Source organism: Mustelus asterias, chromosome 11 (assembly GCF_964213995.1).
Source record: "Mustelus asterias chromosome 11, sMusAst1.hap1.1, whole genome shotgun sequence".
In the NCBI taxonomy this organism is placed as follows: Eukaryota; Metazoa; Chordata; class Chondrichthyes; order Carcharhiniformes; family Triakidae; genus Mustelus; species Mustelus asterias.
Window position 1 is genome coordinate 106,110,444 of NC_135811.1, and position 16,670 is coordinate 106,127,113.

Consider the following 16,670-nt stretch of genomic DNA (forward strand, 5'->3'; position numbering starts at 1 on the left):
TCAGTCTAATGTTCCTATTCCCTCCCTAAACCTTTCTGCCTCTCAATCTTTCCCCTCCTTTAAGATACATCTTTAAAAACCTTCCTCTTTGACCACGTTTTTGGTCATCTGCTCTAACATTTTCGTTTATGGTTTAGTGTCTTCATAAATCTTCGGAAGCAGGAGTCCCTTCACCAAAATCCCTTTATTTACAATTCCAACAGCAGGACACAGAGTGCTCGCAGTCAGCAGTCTACCTTCAGGAGTGCCAGAGGAACTGACACACCCGGTTAAATACAAATAAAAGACTCCCTGATTGGCCCATCAATTGACTCCTCCATCAGGGAGTTCATATTCCAATAGGCCAACCTCAATGGCCTGGTTGAAGTCATTACAGTGTCCAATTTTGTTAACGGCCTTGGGTCATTTCATTATGTTAAAGGTGCTTTTTAAATGCAGGTTCTTGTTATTGCACCCGACTGAATATTAAACTGACCAAATTGAATCAAGCAGAATCTGAGGAGAAAGGGATCAAAAAATGTTTCTTAAGACGTTGTCACGGAAGCAAAGTTTCTGGCATCTCATGTATGTGCTATGCAATTCACAGGAACAGCTCATCTTAATCTTGTGTGTGCTGAGATCAGCAGGCAAAGACTCAATAAGTAACCTTACAAAAACAAAAATGTTTTTTGTCACAATGACATGGTGGCACAGTGGTTAGCACTGCTGCCTCACAGCGCCAGGGACCCGGGTTCGATTCCTGGATTGGGCCACTATCTGTGTGGAGTTTGCACATTCTCCCCACGTCTGCGTGGGTTTCCTTTGGGTGCTCTGGTTTCCTCCCACAGTCCTCAGATTCGCTGGTTTGGCCGTGCTAAATTCTCCCTCAGTGTACCCGAACTGGCGCCGGAGTGTGGCGAGTAGAGGATTTTCACAGTAGCTTCACTGCAGTGTTGATGTAAGTCTATTTGTGACACTAATAAATAAAATAAACTTTAAAAAACTGCAAAAACTAATTGTTTCATTTTCCAACTTGGGAAGTGTACACTTCAGTTACTAATGTCAGGGTCTTCAATCCTGGTAAATTTTTTCACACCATTAAATTGCTTAGAGTGATGTTACAAAGGGGGCAGAATCCAGACCTTTGTCTTGTTTCTGTGTTTCCTGTGAGATTGTCTGTGTTTCCCGAGTAGTCAGCCCAACATTGTGAAGACAAACAGAATTGCTGGGTGTTACAAAGACTTGAAAATGTATGCAAATACTATTCCAGCACTCCCAGCTAACATTCGCATTTCTTTTTCTTGTATGACTGTGTTTTTCTTGATGCTTCCTTCAGGCTTGCCAGCTCTGTTCAATTAGCAGCACTCTCGCCTCTGAGTCAGAGGGCTTGAGGTTCAAACCCCACTCCAAGAAATTGAGTACATAATCTAGACTGACACTTCATTGCTGTATCGAGGGAGCGTTGCATTGTCAGATCAAGCGCAATCCTTCCGATGAAATGTGCGTTTTGTTGATTCTAATGGACATCAAACATCCCAAGGCACAGTAAATATCCGGGCCAACATTCTTCCTTCATGCAACACCACTAGAATAGCTAGCACTGATGCCCTTAAATCCCACACAATAGCTGCAATTGTGACCATCAACAAAAAGGTCCACTTGCATTGGTCTCAATCTGCCTTCACATGGCTGAATATGCAATTCCCAATTCAGTTTTATACACCGAGTTGCTGTCTAAATTAAGGTTAATGTAACGTTATAATAGCACACCAAAAACCATCGTGGCATCTTTCAAAGCTCAATTGATTCAGGAATGGAGCCTTTAGTTTGGAAATTAGCTAATGGGATGATGGTGACGACAAACCTACCAATCTACCTTGGGGAGGCGATGTCCTTGTGATATTATTGCTGGACTATTAATCCAGAAACTCAGCTAATGTTCTGGGGACCTGGGTTTGAATCCCACCACAGCAGATGGTGGAATTTAATTTCAATTTTAAAAATCTGGAATCAGAATCTACTGATGACCATGAAACCATTGTCGATTGTCGGAAAATCCTATCTGGTTCACTAGTGTCCTTTAGGGAAGGAAATCTGCCATCCTTACCAGGTCTGGCCTACATGTGACTCCAGAGCCACAGCAATGTGGGTGACTCTCACGTGGAGGAATAAACGAAAAGTGGTGGAATGGGAAGAGTGAGCAGTCTCTCTGGCTCCATTAACCACAAGCGGCACCATGAGTGTAAATGTTTAATTCAGTCACCAAAATGGCCAATTACTAAGCAGACTTCTTTCAATAAACTCAGTTCAAGGACAATTAGGGATGGGCAACAAATTTTGGCAGCGACTGCCACATCCTATGAAAGAATAAAATTAACTTGTGTAAAGAGGAATCCAGTTAATCACACTCCTTCACTCTTTTTTTTTGTTTATGTCCAATTCAATCCAATCAAAGTCCAATTCAAAGTCTCAGCAAGTGAGACATTCCAGATCCAAGCTGACAAGACAGGTTCACCACTTCCTGTCTTGGGCTTGATCTACATGGTCCAAGCTGATTGGAGCAGGCATCGCACCTCCTCCAAGCCTTGATCTCATTTGCATCTTAGCCAAAAGGCTGAGATGCCGCTTTTAAAAATTGCTTCAAATGAAGCCTCAGTGTCACCTCATGACTTCAACCAAGTGCAGGATGCCAAAACTACACTTGATCTCAGCCAAAAGGCCGACTCCTTCCCTCTTTTCCCATCCTCTTCAAGCACTTGCCAATTCCTTTTCAAACACACGATTGAATCTGCATCCACCAAGCTCTCAGGCTCCACAGTTCAAATCCTAACCACTTGTTACATCAATAATCTTTTCTTCATCTCCTAATGCACTCCAGCACGAGCCTCCAACTTCCTCCCTGTGACTAGCTCTGGTGTTGCCATTACCGATGGTAGTCATGAGCTGTTCCGGTTTACCCACAGTGATAATATAGGGAAAGAGATTAAAAACTCACCTCGACCCTTCAAACAAGTGCTTGCGAATACTCAGTGCAACAAGGGGTTGGGAGCATTCTCACAGATGTTATTTTATTTGTTCTACATACTTTGCTAAGTAGAAGGAGGTAGATATGATTTTCCATCACTTCATACAGAACATAATCAGCGCATCTAAATGACTGAATAAGCTAGGTGGATAATATGAGACTAAAGCAGTTATTGGGTTAGAAACACAGGCTTTGTGATCACAGCAATGGAGCAGGGAGTATAAGATAAGCCAATTACTGAAATATAAGTGAAAGTGGGTTCCTGTTTCACAGTGTAACATCAGAGGTTTGTCTAACAAAAACCAGGGGTAGGAAGTGGCGACATGGTGTGGGGCTCCTCATCCCTGTCTACCAATCAGTTCAAAGAACTTGGAGGTCTTGAAACATCGGGTAGAGGAGCATCGTGCAGGAACAGATCATAAAGGAAATCATAGAATCCCTACAGTGCATAAGCAGGCTATTTGGCCCATCAACTCTGCACTGACTCTCTGATAGAGTATCTTACCCAGGTCCACCATCGCCCTATCCCCGTAACCCCACATATTTACTCCACTAATCCCTCTAAATGATCCCATTCAGGGGTAATTTAGCATGGCCAATCCACCTAACCCGCACATCTTTGGACTGTGGGAGGAAACCCACGCAGATACGGGAGAATGTGCAAACTCCACACAGACAGTGACCCGAGGTTGGAATTGAACCTGGGGTCCCTGGCACTGTGAGACAGCAGTGCTAACCACTGTGCCATCGTGGTATCAAAAGAGATGCAATATTTGGTGTCTGTGCCTTTGGCTGTCTGGGCCCAAAGCTCTGGAATTCCTTCCTGAAAATGTTCCAGCTCTCTAGTTCTCTTTCCTACTTTAAGATAGTCCTTAAAATCTACCTGTTGAATGAATGTCTAGTCACCAGTCCCTAGTATCCCCTGTGTCAAACTCTGGTTGACAACACTACTTGGAGTTTGACTACATTATTGATGCTATATAATTCACAGAATTTACAGGCAGAATGAGGCCATTCAGCCAGCAAATAAACAATTGACAACATCTTCCCCACATAACCCCGCACATTCCTCCTTTTCAGATGACGATCCAATTCCCTTCTGAAAGCTTGGATTGAACCTGCCTCCGACACACCCTAAGGCAGCGCATTCCAGATCATAACTGTTCCCCACGTGGAAAAGCTTTCCTCCTTCTCCATTGCTTCTGCTGTCACTTACCTTAAATCTGCGCCTTCTCATTCTCGTCCCTTCTACCAATGGGAACAGGTTCTCCCAATGGACTCTGTCTGGGCCCCTCATGAACCCTCTGTCAAATCACTACCAGGAGTTCAGACCCACCATCTCCCATCCATCCAATAACTGAAGGAGATTTTCACAGTAACTCCATTAATGTAAGCCTACTTGTGACACGAATAAATAAACTTTAAACTATCCACTAACTGAAGCTCCTGTCAATATTTTCCACACTCTCTTCAATGCCTTCCCATCTTTCCAAAATGCAACTTGTTGCCCTCTCATCAGGACATTCTGCCCCCTGTGGGGACTGGGAATGGCCTTAGAAAAAAACAATTTCCCCATTGTCAATAAATCCTAGAGCTTTGCGGGGGGCTGAAATTAATTGTCCTGCGGGGAGGGGGGGGGGGGGGGGGTTAAAATGAATGTTTTGTCACAATAAGAAGTTGTTTATTTGCATAACTGTCCTGAGCTTTTGCAAGCTGTGAAAACAGGCCAGGGAAGGAATGGGCCAACAGTTTGCACTGCCCCGGGTTGGATTTTTAGCACTCACAGCACACAGGCACTGGGTCAGATCTGCCCCTTCCCCAGTCTGGGGGGAGATCTCTGTTCCTGCCTCCCTCCCACCCCCGGGCGCACCTTCTGAGTTCTTTTTAACAGCGGTAGACGGGCAGAAGTTATTTGTCTGAACTCACAGCGACTTCAATAGAGAAAGATTCGCAGGAATATCTGCGAAGCAGCTTTCACTCAGGAGCAGAATCCACCTGGATGTGAGGATGGAGAGACAGCTAGGGTGTAAATCTTGCTGTCTAATGTGCGCTGGGAAATCAGGAACTTTACCGCCAACATGCAACTTAATCCTGAAGGGAATAATTTCTCGATTCCCAGATCTGTAAATGATTTAAACATCAGAGATTGCGACAGGAGCCAGTCAGTATTTGGGGATTGAGAGGGGACAGGCTGCAGCATTCACAGTTTGATATGCTTTTTACTGACAGGCACAGCCTGGCAAATGCCAATCAGCTGGTCTCTGCTGCCCATCGATGGGTCATACATGTTAACTCCATGTCTCCCGTTGCCATGGTGAGCGATTTGCTTTCATCATTGAGGAGGCACTATTTGAGAATGAAAAATATCGAGATTATTCCTTTCAAAAAAACCGAATGCCCCTATTGAAATGGTCTTTCCCACTTTTTTTGATGCCTGGGCTATTTTTAACCTTCTCCTGCAATGTGGTTCGATTCAAAGGCTTCACATTAGGAGATGTGAGGTTTTAAAAAGCAGACTGCTCCATCTGTCCTGTCTCAGAGCGAAGGCTGGAGAGGGAGGCAGAACCTCAGCAACACATCTGCAGGATTAGACAGGGACTGGGCTAGGAGACTGTGTGTCTGAGAGCAAGAGCACACTCAGCTCCGACTGTGACCGCGGGACCTGTCTGGGGTTATCCAGTCCCGCCGGAGACATTAACCAGCCTCTTCAATGCCTCTTGCTGCCGGGAGGTGGATTTCCAGCTTGGCAGATTGGACTGTAACCTGACTGGGAGGGAGTCACACACACTCACACTCACACACCATCGTCTGGCCATGCCTGCGCTGCGGCTGATTCTCCTGCTCCAGATTGGGTTCCTTGGTGGCTTCGGGGGGCTTCAGAACTCCAGGAACAAGCTGAAAGCTGGCCCCTCCCGGGGCTGTGATGGATGCCAGCTCTCCATCGCGGTCCTAATTCCAGGCGGCGGGTCAGTAAAACCAACTCCGGAGATAGCCGAGGCTGCCAACTATTTCCTGTACACTGGAGATGCCTCCAGACTGGTGCAGGTGAACTGCACAAAGAGGGTGGAGATCAGAGAGGCGAAGGGAAATCCGGCTGTCAGCCTCCAATCCTTGCTTCATGGGGCAATAGACACAATGATTCACGCCATCAATTTCCTCAACTTGGTCTTTCAGACCAATGACATCAGGGAGTCCAGTGTTAAGGAAGATATTGAATGGTATCATGCTTTAGTCAGGAGTATCGTCGAAGGAGATGCCAAAATCTACAGGGCGTTACTCATCCTGGATGTTCCCACCATCCCTTCCAAATCCCAGCTGATATTCCAGGCGACCAAGCGAGAGGGGGAGATCCGGCTGCAGGAACTCTCCTCCAACTCGCCTTACCTGGATAACCACACCGTGGAGAATGAGTGGTTTAAGGACTTGAAATTCGAAAGGAAGCCTTCTCTCAACAAGAGGGTCTTAAAGAATGACCTGAAAACCATGGACACCCCGAAATGGGCCCGAGGAGACAGTTACGTGATTGACAAAAGCCATATCAAGTGGTCCACACCGTTCTTAGATTGTGAAGATGAGAATTTCATCCCCAATTGGTTGATAACATTGTCTTCCGCTTTCTATGGCCTGAAACCCGACCTCAGTCCCGAGTTTAAGTGAGTTTAACATTTCTTGATTTGCTTTTTCTAACAAAATAAATCTATATAATTTGTTCAGTAAATATGATTATCACCCCAGGGTCTTGACAAATCTCCCCAGATTAAATCTTCACAGAAATATTTCGCATCTGATTTCAGTAGATTGGAGAGTGGGTTTAGAACGGTTCTAACTCCGTTTCCGTTTGTTTTTCAATGTTCGATTCTTAAACTTTCTCCTTTCTCTTCCTGTATCCTTTGCTTCCGTCTCTAAGATCATTTTGAAGTTGGTTATTGCGAAAAGCATCCACACCCATCCATGCAGCCGCCAGGATTGGTCAAACTCAAACCATTCTTCCAAAAGTTAGCAATGGACAAGGTGACAAAGCTCTTGTTCCAGTTTGGGTTCTGTTACCCCAAATGGGGTGAGCCTGCCACATTCCCCAGTCTCCCAGTAAGGGTAAATATTAACCAGGCACAGAAGCTGAGTAAATTGTTACATTCTCAAATCCGAGATCTTCGCAATGTTCAGCATTCTATTGAATAAGATATACATACCTCCACCTCCATGCTAAAGTTGTCCTAGTTGGAAATAATCTTTGGGAAAAAACCCGCACAGGGATGTAACTGGTTCCCTGATATGTTTAGCCTGCACAATGAGTAGCCATTGAGAGAGAGAGGGCACGCCATCCTGCTCTCTGTTTCACATCCCATTTCTCCTCTCTCTTCCCAAACAAGGGACCGTGTAGAGAGCCATCGTCTGAGCTTCCGAAAGAGGTTAAACCAGACAATTATTTAGCAGCTGGCAGCATCTGTGTAGAAACAGGAGTTAACATTTCAGATCTGCGACCTTTCATCACAAACTCTTTCTCTTCCTCAGATGCAGCCAGACCTGTTGAGTATTTCCCATGTTTCTGTTTTTATCTCAGATTTCAGCTCTCTGCAATATTTTCCTCTTTTTTTAAAGAACCTTCAGAAGGAGTGTTTGACACACCTTTGCATTTACTGTTTACCAGTCTACAATGAGAGAACAGATTGCATTGATCTACATCCTGGTGCCACTATGAGGAAAACTATACAGGTTTCATCTGTCCAGACCTCCCCTCACAAAAGGGTTTGCTGCTTAAAAGCAAAGCTTGAAAGCAAAATACTGCGTCGAAATAGGCACGGAAATAGTCCATTCAATCACTTGAGTCTGTTCCCTCATTGAATTAGACCATGGTTGACCTGAACCACCTTTGGCAACATTTGGTCCACATCCCCTGGTATTCTTACCTGTCATCCCAGTTTTCAACATTTTAATGGACCTCCGACATTCCTGTGGGAGTGTGACTGAGTGATTGAAGCCATCGGATTGGAGTTCAGTCTCGGAAGAGGCTTGGATTTCAATCCCACCGCTGCCCGCGTGAGTTAGTTCATTTGGCCTCAGGGTATTGTAGCCAATTCTGGTCACCAAGTTTTTGGGAGGATATGAAGGTGTTGGAGAGGGTGCAACAAAGATTTGATAGAGGTGTTCAAAATCGTGAGGGGTCTGGGCAGAGTTTTTGGAGAGAAATTGTCCCGTTGATGGAATGATCGAGAATAAGAGGCCACACATTTTAAGTGAATGGCAAAAGTAGCAACAATGACAGGGGGGGAAAAATTTTCATGCAGTAAGTGGATCCAGAATCGCTGTCTGAGAGTGTGATGGAGGCAGATTCAATCAAGGCTTTCAAACGAGAATTCGTAATTATCTGAAACTAAATTATTTGTAGGGCTATGGGGAAAAGGCGAGGTAGTCGGGTAAGGTGAGTTGCTCTTGTCAAGAGCCAACACAGACACAATGGGCTGAATAGCCTCCTTCTGTGTTGTAACTATCCTCTGATTCTGTGATTCATTGCCATTTGCAAAAGGTGATGGGGACGAGGAAGCAGAATTCCAAATTTCTAATAAATTTGGTGTGAAAATCCATCTCAACTTCACCCCTCAATGACCTTGATGTAATTTTAGATTGTATCCCCTTATTTTGATTCCCCATTAGAGGAAATAGTTTCTCCATGTCTACCTTACCAAATACTTTTAACATCTTAATCACCCATTGACATGTTTAATTCAAGGTTATACATCCCAGGTTTATCCAGCCTGTCTTCATAGTTTAACCCTTTAACTCCACACAAAGCACAGATGCTGGAAGTAAAAACGAAAAAGAACTCCAGAAACACTCAGGTCTAAAAGGTCAACAGCCTCAAATGTTAACCCTGTCACTCTCTGCCCCCCCCAACCCCACCTCCCACCCCCCACCCCCCTCAAATGTTAACCCTATCACTCTCTGCCCCCCCCAACCCCACCTCCCACCCCCATCCCCCTCAAATGTTAACCCTGTCACTCTCCGCCCCCTCCACCCCCCACCCCCCTCAAATGTTAACCTATCACTCTCCGCCCCCTCCACCCCCCACCCCCCTCAAATGTTAACCCTATCACTCTCCGCCCCCTCCACCCCCCACCCCCTCAAATGTTAACCCTATCACTCTCCACCCCCTCCACCCCCCACCCCCCTCAAATGTTAACCCTATCACTCCCCCCTAACCCCCCACCCCCCTCAAATGTTAATCATATCACTTCCCCCCCACCCCCCACCCCTACAGATGCTGCCAGACCTGCTGAGTGTTTCCAGTACTTTCTGCTTTTATCTCTGTTTTGAAAAAGAGCCTCATGATTTGAAAAGAAATGGAAAGTTCTGAAACCCCTAAAAAAACATTGAAAAAAGAAGAACTTTACAAAGTGAGGGTATTGGTTAGGATGGTGAAGTTAGAGTGATTCTCCTTGGAGCATTGATGGAGATGCACAAGATTCTGACAGGTTTAGATCACGTAAGCAGAAACAAGCTGTTCCCATTGGTTGATGGTACAAGGTCTCACAACACCAGGTTAAAGTCCAACAGGTTTATTTGTTAGCACGAGCTTTCGGAGCGTTGCTCCTTCATCAGGAGCAGCACTCCGAAAGCTCGTGCTACCAAATAAACCTGTTGGACTTTAACTTGGTGTTATGAGACTTCTTACTGTGCCCCCCCACGCCCCCCCCCCCCCGCCCCCCAGTCTAACGCCGGCATCTCCACATCATGGTACAAGGGTTAGGGGGACACAGATTTCAGGTTCTGGGAGATGTGGGGGGTTGGGGGTGAAAGTTTTTACACAGCGAATGTTAATGACCTGGAACTTGCTGCCTACACAGGGGTGGAAGTGGAGACGATCAATGATTTCATAAGGAAATAGGAGAGGCATTTGAAGGAAACACAGGAAGTAGTTGAGGCCAAACCATTGTGTGATTCCAAGAAGGAATTAGATAAAGCTCTTGGGGTGAAAGGGACGAAGGGATTTGGGGGGGAAGGCAGGATCAGGATATTGAATTTGATGATCAACCATGATCAAAATGAATGGTGTAGTAGGCTTGAAGGGCTGAATGGCCTCCTCCTGCTTCTATTTTCTATGTTTCTAAATAAAGGTCTCCACACTGTCTGTGTGGAGTTTGCACGTTCTCCCCGTGTCTGCATGGGTTTCCTCCGCGTGCTCCAGTTTCCTTCCACAGTCCAAAGATGTGCAGATGAGGTTAATTGGCTATGCTAAATTGCCCCTGGTGTAAATACGTGAAGTTACGGGAATAGGGCCTGGGAGAGATTGTGGTCGGTGCCGACATGATGGGCCGAATGGCCTCTTTCTGCACTGTAGGGATTCTATGATTCTAACTGTGCAGGGCTAGGGGGATAGAATAGAGGGATGGGACTGACTGGGTTGCTTGATGGAGAGCTAGCAAGAATTCAACTGGCTGAATGGTTTCCTGTAATAATTCCATGAGAATTAAAAGTAAATGACACATTTATTTAGTTTCACTCACAGTTATCAGGGAGAGTTTGTGCAGGTCCAGTCATGTGTGCACTCTTCACCTGTGAAGGCTGCTTCATCCACCCATCTTTCTCCATCCCATAATAAACAGAATGCATGTGGGTGTGATGTTGAACTGTCACTCCAGGCACCAACCTATCTATAAACAGATGAATCATCCACTCTCACATCAAAGTCATTTTTATATTTAATTAATGCGGTTATTTTAATTGCTGCCAAGTTCATTGTTTACTTTCCGAGGTGAGATTAATGATTGCTCTGTGATATTAACAGGCACTGCCATGTCCCTCAGGGGAAAGTCTGCAATGCTTCATTCTGTGTGGGGGAGGAAGGGACTGTGTTCCTAAGGGAAAAGTATATCTGCCTTGCTTTCATTTTAAACATTGTGGTTAATATCATGCGATATGTCTCACAGTAGTCTGGTGGGTGGAGCTCTGGCAGTCTAGTCATTTTTAAAAACCTTTCTCCCATCTCCAATTTCCCCTCCCTTTTTTTGTCCAGTTACACTGATTGGCTTGCGTGGTCAATTCTGAATGCATTAAAATCTACCAAATGCCCATGTTGGCCACACCAGGTAGAGGTGACAGAATTCCTTCCCTGAAGGACATTAGTGAACCCACTTAACTTCACAATTGGCATGTTGAGATTTGGGCAGGATTTTCCCACTGGGCTCCAGGATGAGGAACGGTTGAGGACTCTGGGTCTGTACTTGTTGGAGTTTAGAAGGATGAGGGGGAACTTATTGAAACTTACAGGACACTACGAGGCCTGGATAGAGTGAACGTGGAGAGGATGTTTCCACTAGTAGGAAAAACTAGAACCAGAGGGCGCAACCTCAGGCTAAAGGGACGATCCTTTAAAACAGAGATGAGGAAGAATTTCTTCAGCCAGAGAGTGGTGAATCTGTAGAACTCTTTGCCACAGAAGGCTGTGGAGGCCGGGTCATTGAGTGTCTTTAAGACAGAGATAGATAAGTTTTGATTAATAAGAGGATCAGGGGTTATGGGGAAAAGGTAGGAGAATGGGGATGAGAAAAAAATCAGCCATGATTGAATGGTGGAGCAGACTCGATGGGCTGAATGGCCTAATTCTGCTCCTATGTCTTATGGTCTGGGACAAAATGGCATTTCTGAGCCTGCACCTGCTGGCAGCCAGACTGGCAGAACTATTTTACTAGAGGATGCGACCTAATTGGTCACTTTTTGGTTTGCCAGTCTATTAAGGGTGGATGCAGGATGTCAATTACAGCAGCTCAGTCAAAATGTCTCCAGCTGTTAGAGCCTTGGCAGCCCCATCCAAAATGTTGGGCACTGATGACCGAGGTCAGAGGCCACAAGGGCCCTTCAGCGTAAAGGTATAAATTTAAACTAAAAATCCCTGCGGGGCCCGTTGGAGCAAAGCAAAATCTCTCCAGTGGCAGTGTTTGAACCATGTGGGTGCCCCATCTTTGGGGGGTGGGGCCTCTAATGCCTCCAAAACTGCCACAGGGTGACTGTCTTCATTAAGTTTTCAGTCTCATCATGCAGTGGTACACTGCTCATCACTGGCAATTTTTAAAAATTCATTTGTGGAACTTGGGTATCACTGGTGGGGCCAGCATTTATTGCCCATCCCTGGTTGCCCAAGGGCAGTTGAGAGTCAAACACATTGCTGTGGGTCTGGAGTCACATGTAGGCCAGACCGGGTAAGGATGGCAGATTTCCTTTCCTAAAGAACATCAGTGAACCAAATGGGTTTATTCTGACAATTGACAATGGTTCCATGGCCATCAGTAGATTCTTAATTCCAGATTTTTTTATTGAATTTAAATTTCACCATCTGCCTTTGGGGGATTCGAACCCGGGTCCCCAGAACGTTAGCTGAGTTTCTGGATTAATAGTCCAGCGAGAATACCACTAGGCCATCACCCCCCTAGGAAATTCTCTCAATTGCCCCTAACTGGGACCTTAAACATGCAAATTGGCTACTTGCCTCAGCTGATCCGTTTCCCCCGACTGCCCCAGAGAAAAGTCCTGATGGTGAGAACACTTTGGGGAGAATCTCAATGTGGCTTCTCACAGCTTCCCAGCATTCCAAATTCCAAACTGAACATCCCGTGGTCTGAAAAATTCAGCCCTTGACCTCAGAACCATTGGGTTGCTATCCCAGTAGCATCAGCACAACAGCAGCATTCCTGGAGAATCTAGCGAGTTGCAGGCGGTCTGTTCCACAATGGAGGAAACATCCCAGCTGTAATGACTTTAATCAGGCTGTTGAGGCGGGCCTGTTAGAATATGAACTCCCTGATTAAGGGTCAAATTGATGGGCCAATCAGGGTGCCTCTTGCTTTGTACTTAATTGGGCGTGTCAATTGGCACTCCCGAAGGTAGATTGCTGACTGATCGCACTCTGTGTACCGCTGTTGGGATTGTAAATAAAGGGATTCTGGTGTTGGGACTTCTGCCTCCAAAGTCTTATTAAACCAGCCCTATCCATTCCCTCTCAACTGCCATCCAAATATTCACTTTCCAGCAGAGGTCACTGGACAGCCATCAACAGGAACAATCCTGGTTGAATGTTCCCTCCCATCATAATAACCCACCGCCATTCCGAGTGAGAAAGGAACAGGGGGATTGCTAGACCCACAAACACTGAGGTCCATCCGCGTTTGCCCGATACCATCCTGGTAGCCACACGACACAATCACACTCAGCAATCTCGATCAATGTAGTCTAGAGCAGATCTAGACATAACTGAGGAAAACCTGCAGCAGTGGAGAGATTTGAGAATCAAACATCTAATGTTGTCTGTTCCTTCCAAGCACACTGCACTTACCAATATGTATAGCATCTCCAATTTTTCATATGCTATATCCCAAAATGTTCACCAACATGGCACAGAACAGAGAGGGACCATTGGTGTTGCTTGGATGAGGGAGGCTAGGTGAGGGAGGAAGGAATAGAAGGGTATGCTGACGAGGTGAGAATGGAAAGTGTGAAGATACTTCTGTGGATCATGAACAATGGCATGGATTAGTTGAGGTTTCTGTCCTGTAAAATTCTACCTAATTCTATGTAGCTATGTATGGCAGGGAGAGGCCTGAGCGGGTAACTCATTCTGGAGTGGCACGGTGGCACCGTGGTTAGCGCTGCTGCCTCACAGTGCAAGGGACCCGGATTCGATTCCCGGCTTGGGTCACTGTCTGAATGGAGTTTGCAGGTTCCCCCCGTGTCTGCGTGGGTTTCCTCCGGGTGCTCCGGTTTCCTCCCACAGTCGAAAAATGTGTGAGTTAGGTGGATTTGCCATAATAAATTGTCCATTAATGTCAGGGGGATTAGCAGGGTAAATATATGGGGTTACAGGGATAAGGCCTGGGTGGGCCCATTGTTGGTGCAGGTTTGATGGGCCGAATGGCCTCCTTCTGCACTGTCGGGATTCTATGATTCCTCCCACAGTCCAAAGATGTGCGGGTTAGGTGGATTGGACATGCTAAATTGCCCCTTAGTGTCAGGGGGACTAGCTAGGGAAAATGCATGAAGTTATGGGGATAGGGCCTGGGTGAGATTGTGATCAGTGCAGACTCGATGGGCTGAATGGCCTCCTTCTGCACTGTAGGATTCTATGATTCTCTGGTTTTCCTTCCACCCTTCAGAAGATGTTGTTGGTCATTGCCAGCCCAATCACACGAGTGGGAATCTGATGCAAACTGACATCCTGCTAATCTCTGGCACTCATGATGTGGAAATGCCGGTGTTGGACTGGGGTAAACACAGTAAGGAGTCTAACAACACCAGGTTAAAGTCCAACAGGTTTATTTGGTAGCAAACGCCACTAGCTTTCGGAGCGCTGCTCCTTCGTCAGATGGAGTGGAAATCTGTGGAAAGTGGAAATTTCCACTCCATCTGACGAAGGAGCAGCGCTCCGAAAGCTAGTGGCGTTTGCTACCAAATAAACCTGTTGGACTTTAACCTGGTGTTGTTAGACTCCTCACTGTGAATCTCTGGTACCACAGCGACTGAAATTAATTAAAATTTCAGTGAATTTCACTATATCCAAGCCTTTCTCTCTGTGTTTGGAAATAGTCCTGTAAGGAGCAGGCACAGGATGATGGGTCGAATGCTCTCGTTCTCTGCGGCTAATGTCTATTGTTGTGACCATCAGTGGATTGCATGAGATAACAAAACAGCCTGATACATCAGAGGGAAGTGAGTCAACATAAGCATTCATGCAGAACCTGTGCACTTGCTAATAATATCATTTCACCATTGTCAATCTGACAGATGAATTTTAACTCTTAACAAAATAGATTTTAAAATTGAGTGGCCCCCCCGTTCCCAAGACTGACTCAACAGAGACTGGGCTGTGACCTCACCTTTCGATTGAATTCTGCCCCACTATTGGTGGCCGTACTCTCAGCTGTCTCCATCGATCTTGTCCAACCTTTAGTCAGAGGCTGGGGGGCAATGAGCACATTTCTGAAAGATCATTTTTAGCACAAATTTCAACATGATTTAAAAAAAATCCTGAGCAAAAAAACAATGAGTATTAAATAAAACAGAGTATTAGCGTGTATCAGGGGGAGTGTATCTGGCTCACTCACCCTCACCCTCATCCCTACTCTCACCCACTGTGAGGATGGGTGGGAGTGCTCGATGGTGTGTGTGTGGGTAAGGGTGAGTGAAAACCTGGAGACTTGGAGTGAACCAGACTTATGGACACACTCCAACCCCAAACACACACTCCCCTCACATTCTCCCGCCCCAAACACTTTCTGACTCCCCCCCACACTTAGTCTCACTCCCTCACACTCTCTATCTCCCTCACATTCTCTCTCTCTCTAGCACACTCACACTCTCCCCTCATACTCTCTCTCCCCTCACACTCTCACTCCCGCCCACTCGTTATCTCCCTCACACTCTCTATCTCCCTCACACACTCACTCGCTCCCTCACACTGTCTCTCCCCTCACACTCTCAGTTCCTCACATCCTTTATTTCCCTCACACGCTCACTCTCTCCCTCACACTGTCTCTCCCCTCACACTCTCAGTCCCTCACATCCTTTATCTCCCTCACACACTCACTCGCTCCCTCACACTCTCTATCTCCCTCACACACTCACTCTTTCCCTCACACTCTCCCTCCCCTCACACTTGGCTCCTCGGCTGCGCGGTCCTCACTTTCCCTCTCCTCGACTGCCCAGACCTCGGTCTCCCCATGGCCGTTACGGTCCCCACTCCGCAGCCCACCTGGACCTGACTCCCTGGCCCCCTAGCCAGCTGACTGTTCCTCTCTGTTCCAGCTCGCCTTCCCCCGTGCCCTCAGCTCCCCAATCTTTAGCTCCACACTCCTCGCCTTCCAAAGCTCCCTTCACCTCTGACCCTGACATAATCCAGATTGGGGGTGAAATGCTCTCCTCCTACTGGCTGGCTGGATTTTACAAGGAAATTGTTTTTGGTATCACAATCCAGTTCCTGACAATCCAGCACAAAACCTTTTCTTCTTTATCCTTTTATGGGATGTGGATGTCATCCCATTCTTAATTACCCAGACTGTGCAATTTCAGAGGATGGTTAAGAATCAGCCACATTGCAGTGGGTCTGGAGTCACAGGTCAGCCAGACTGAGGAAGAATTTCCTTCACTAAAGGGCAGTCGATGGTTTTTTTTTATATCAATCAATAAGTTTCATCATGACTGAAACTAGCTTTCAATTCCAGATTTTTATTCATTGGATTTAATCCCACCAGCTGTTGTGGCGGGATTTGAACTCATGACCCTGGAGCATTAACCCGAGTCTCTGGATTACTAGCCCAGTGACATTACCACTGTGCCACTGTCTCCCCTACACTAACTTCCCCAAGGCAAATGTATTCTGGTGTGCTAAATCAGAGATTGTTGGAGAAACCACGCTGAGGTTGGAGCGTGGACAAGTCGAGGGAGCTTTACTCTTCATCTAACCCTGCTCTTCATCTCCTGGGAGTCCCTGATGTGGAGATAGGTGATTTGAAAGGAAGGGTGATCTATCCTTCACCTTGTTAAGCTCAAAAACCCTTGAAAGAATCAATTAATGCGAAATACCTTTGTTTTAAATGACAGTCCCATGTCAAGCTAAGTTTATCGCAAAAAGTCCAATCCATAGTACATCATATTCAAATTTACAAAGGTCATTTGTTCGTTC

General features: G+C 46.1%; 1 protein-coding gene across 1 annotated transcript in view; it reads left to right on the plus strand.

Annotated features, from left to right (window-relative positions):
* Nucleotides 1–5,818: 5,818 nt before the first annotated feature.
* The window catches only part of gpr179 (G protein-coupled receptor 179), a 91,523-nt gene continuing 80,671 nt past the window's right edge, over nt 5,819–16,670 (plus strand). Inside the window, exon 1 of the mRNA XM_078222961.1 lies at nt 5,819–6,657. Within this exon, the coding sequence (XP_078079087.1) occupies nt 5,819–6,657 (839 nt within the window). The remainder of the gene's footprint in view (nt 6,658–16,670) is intronic.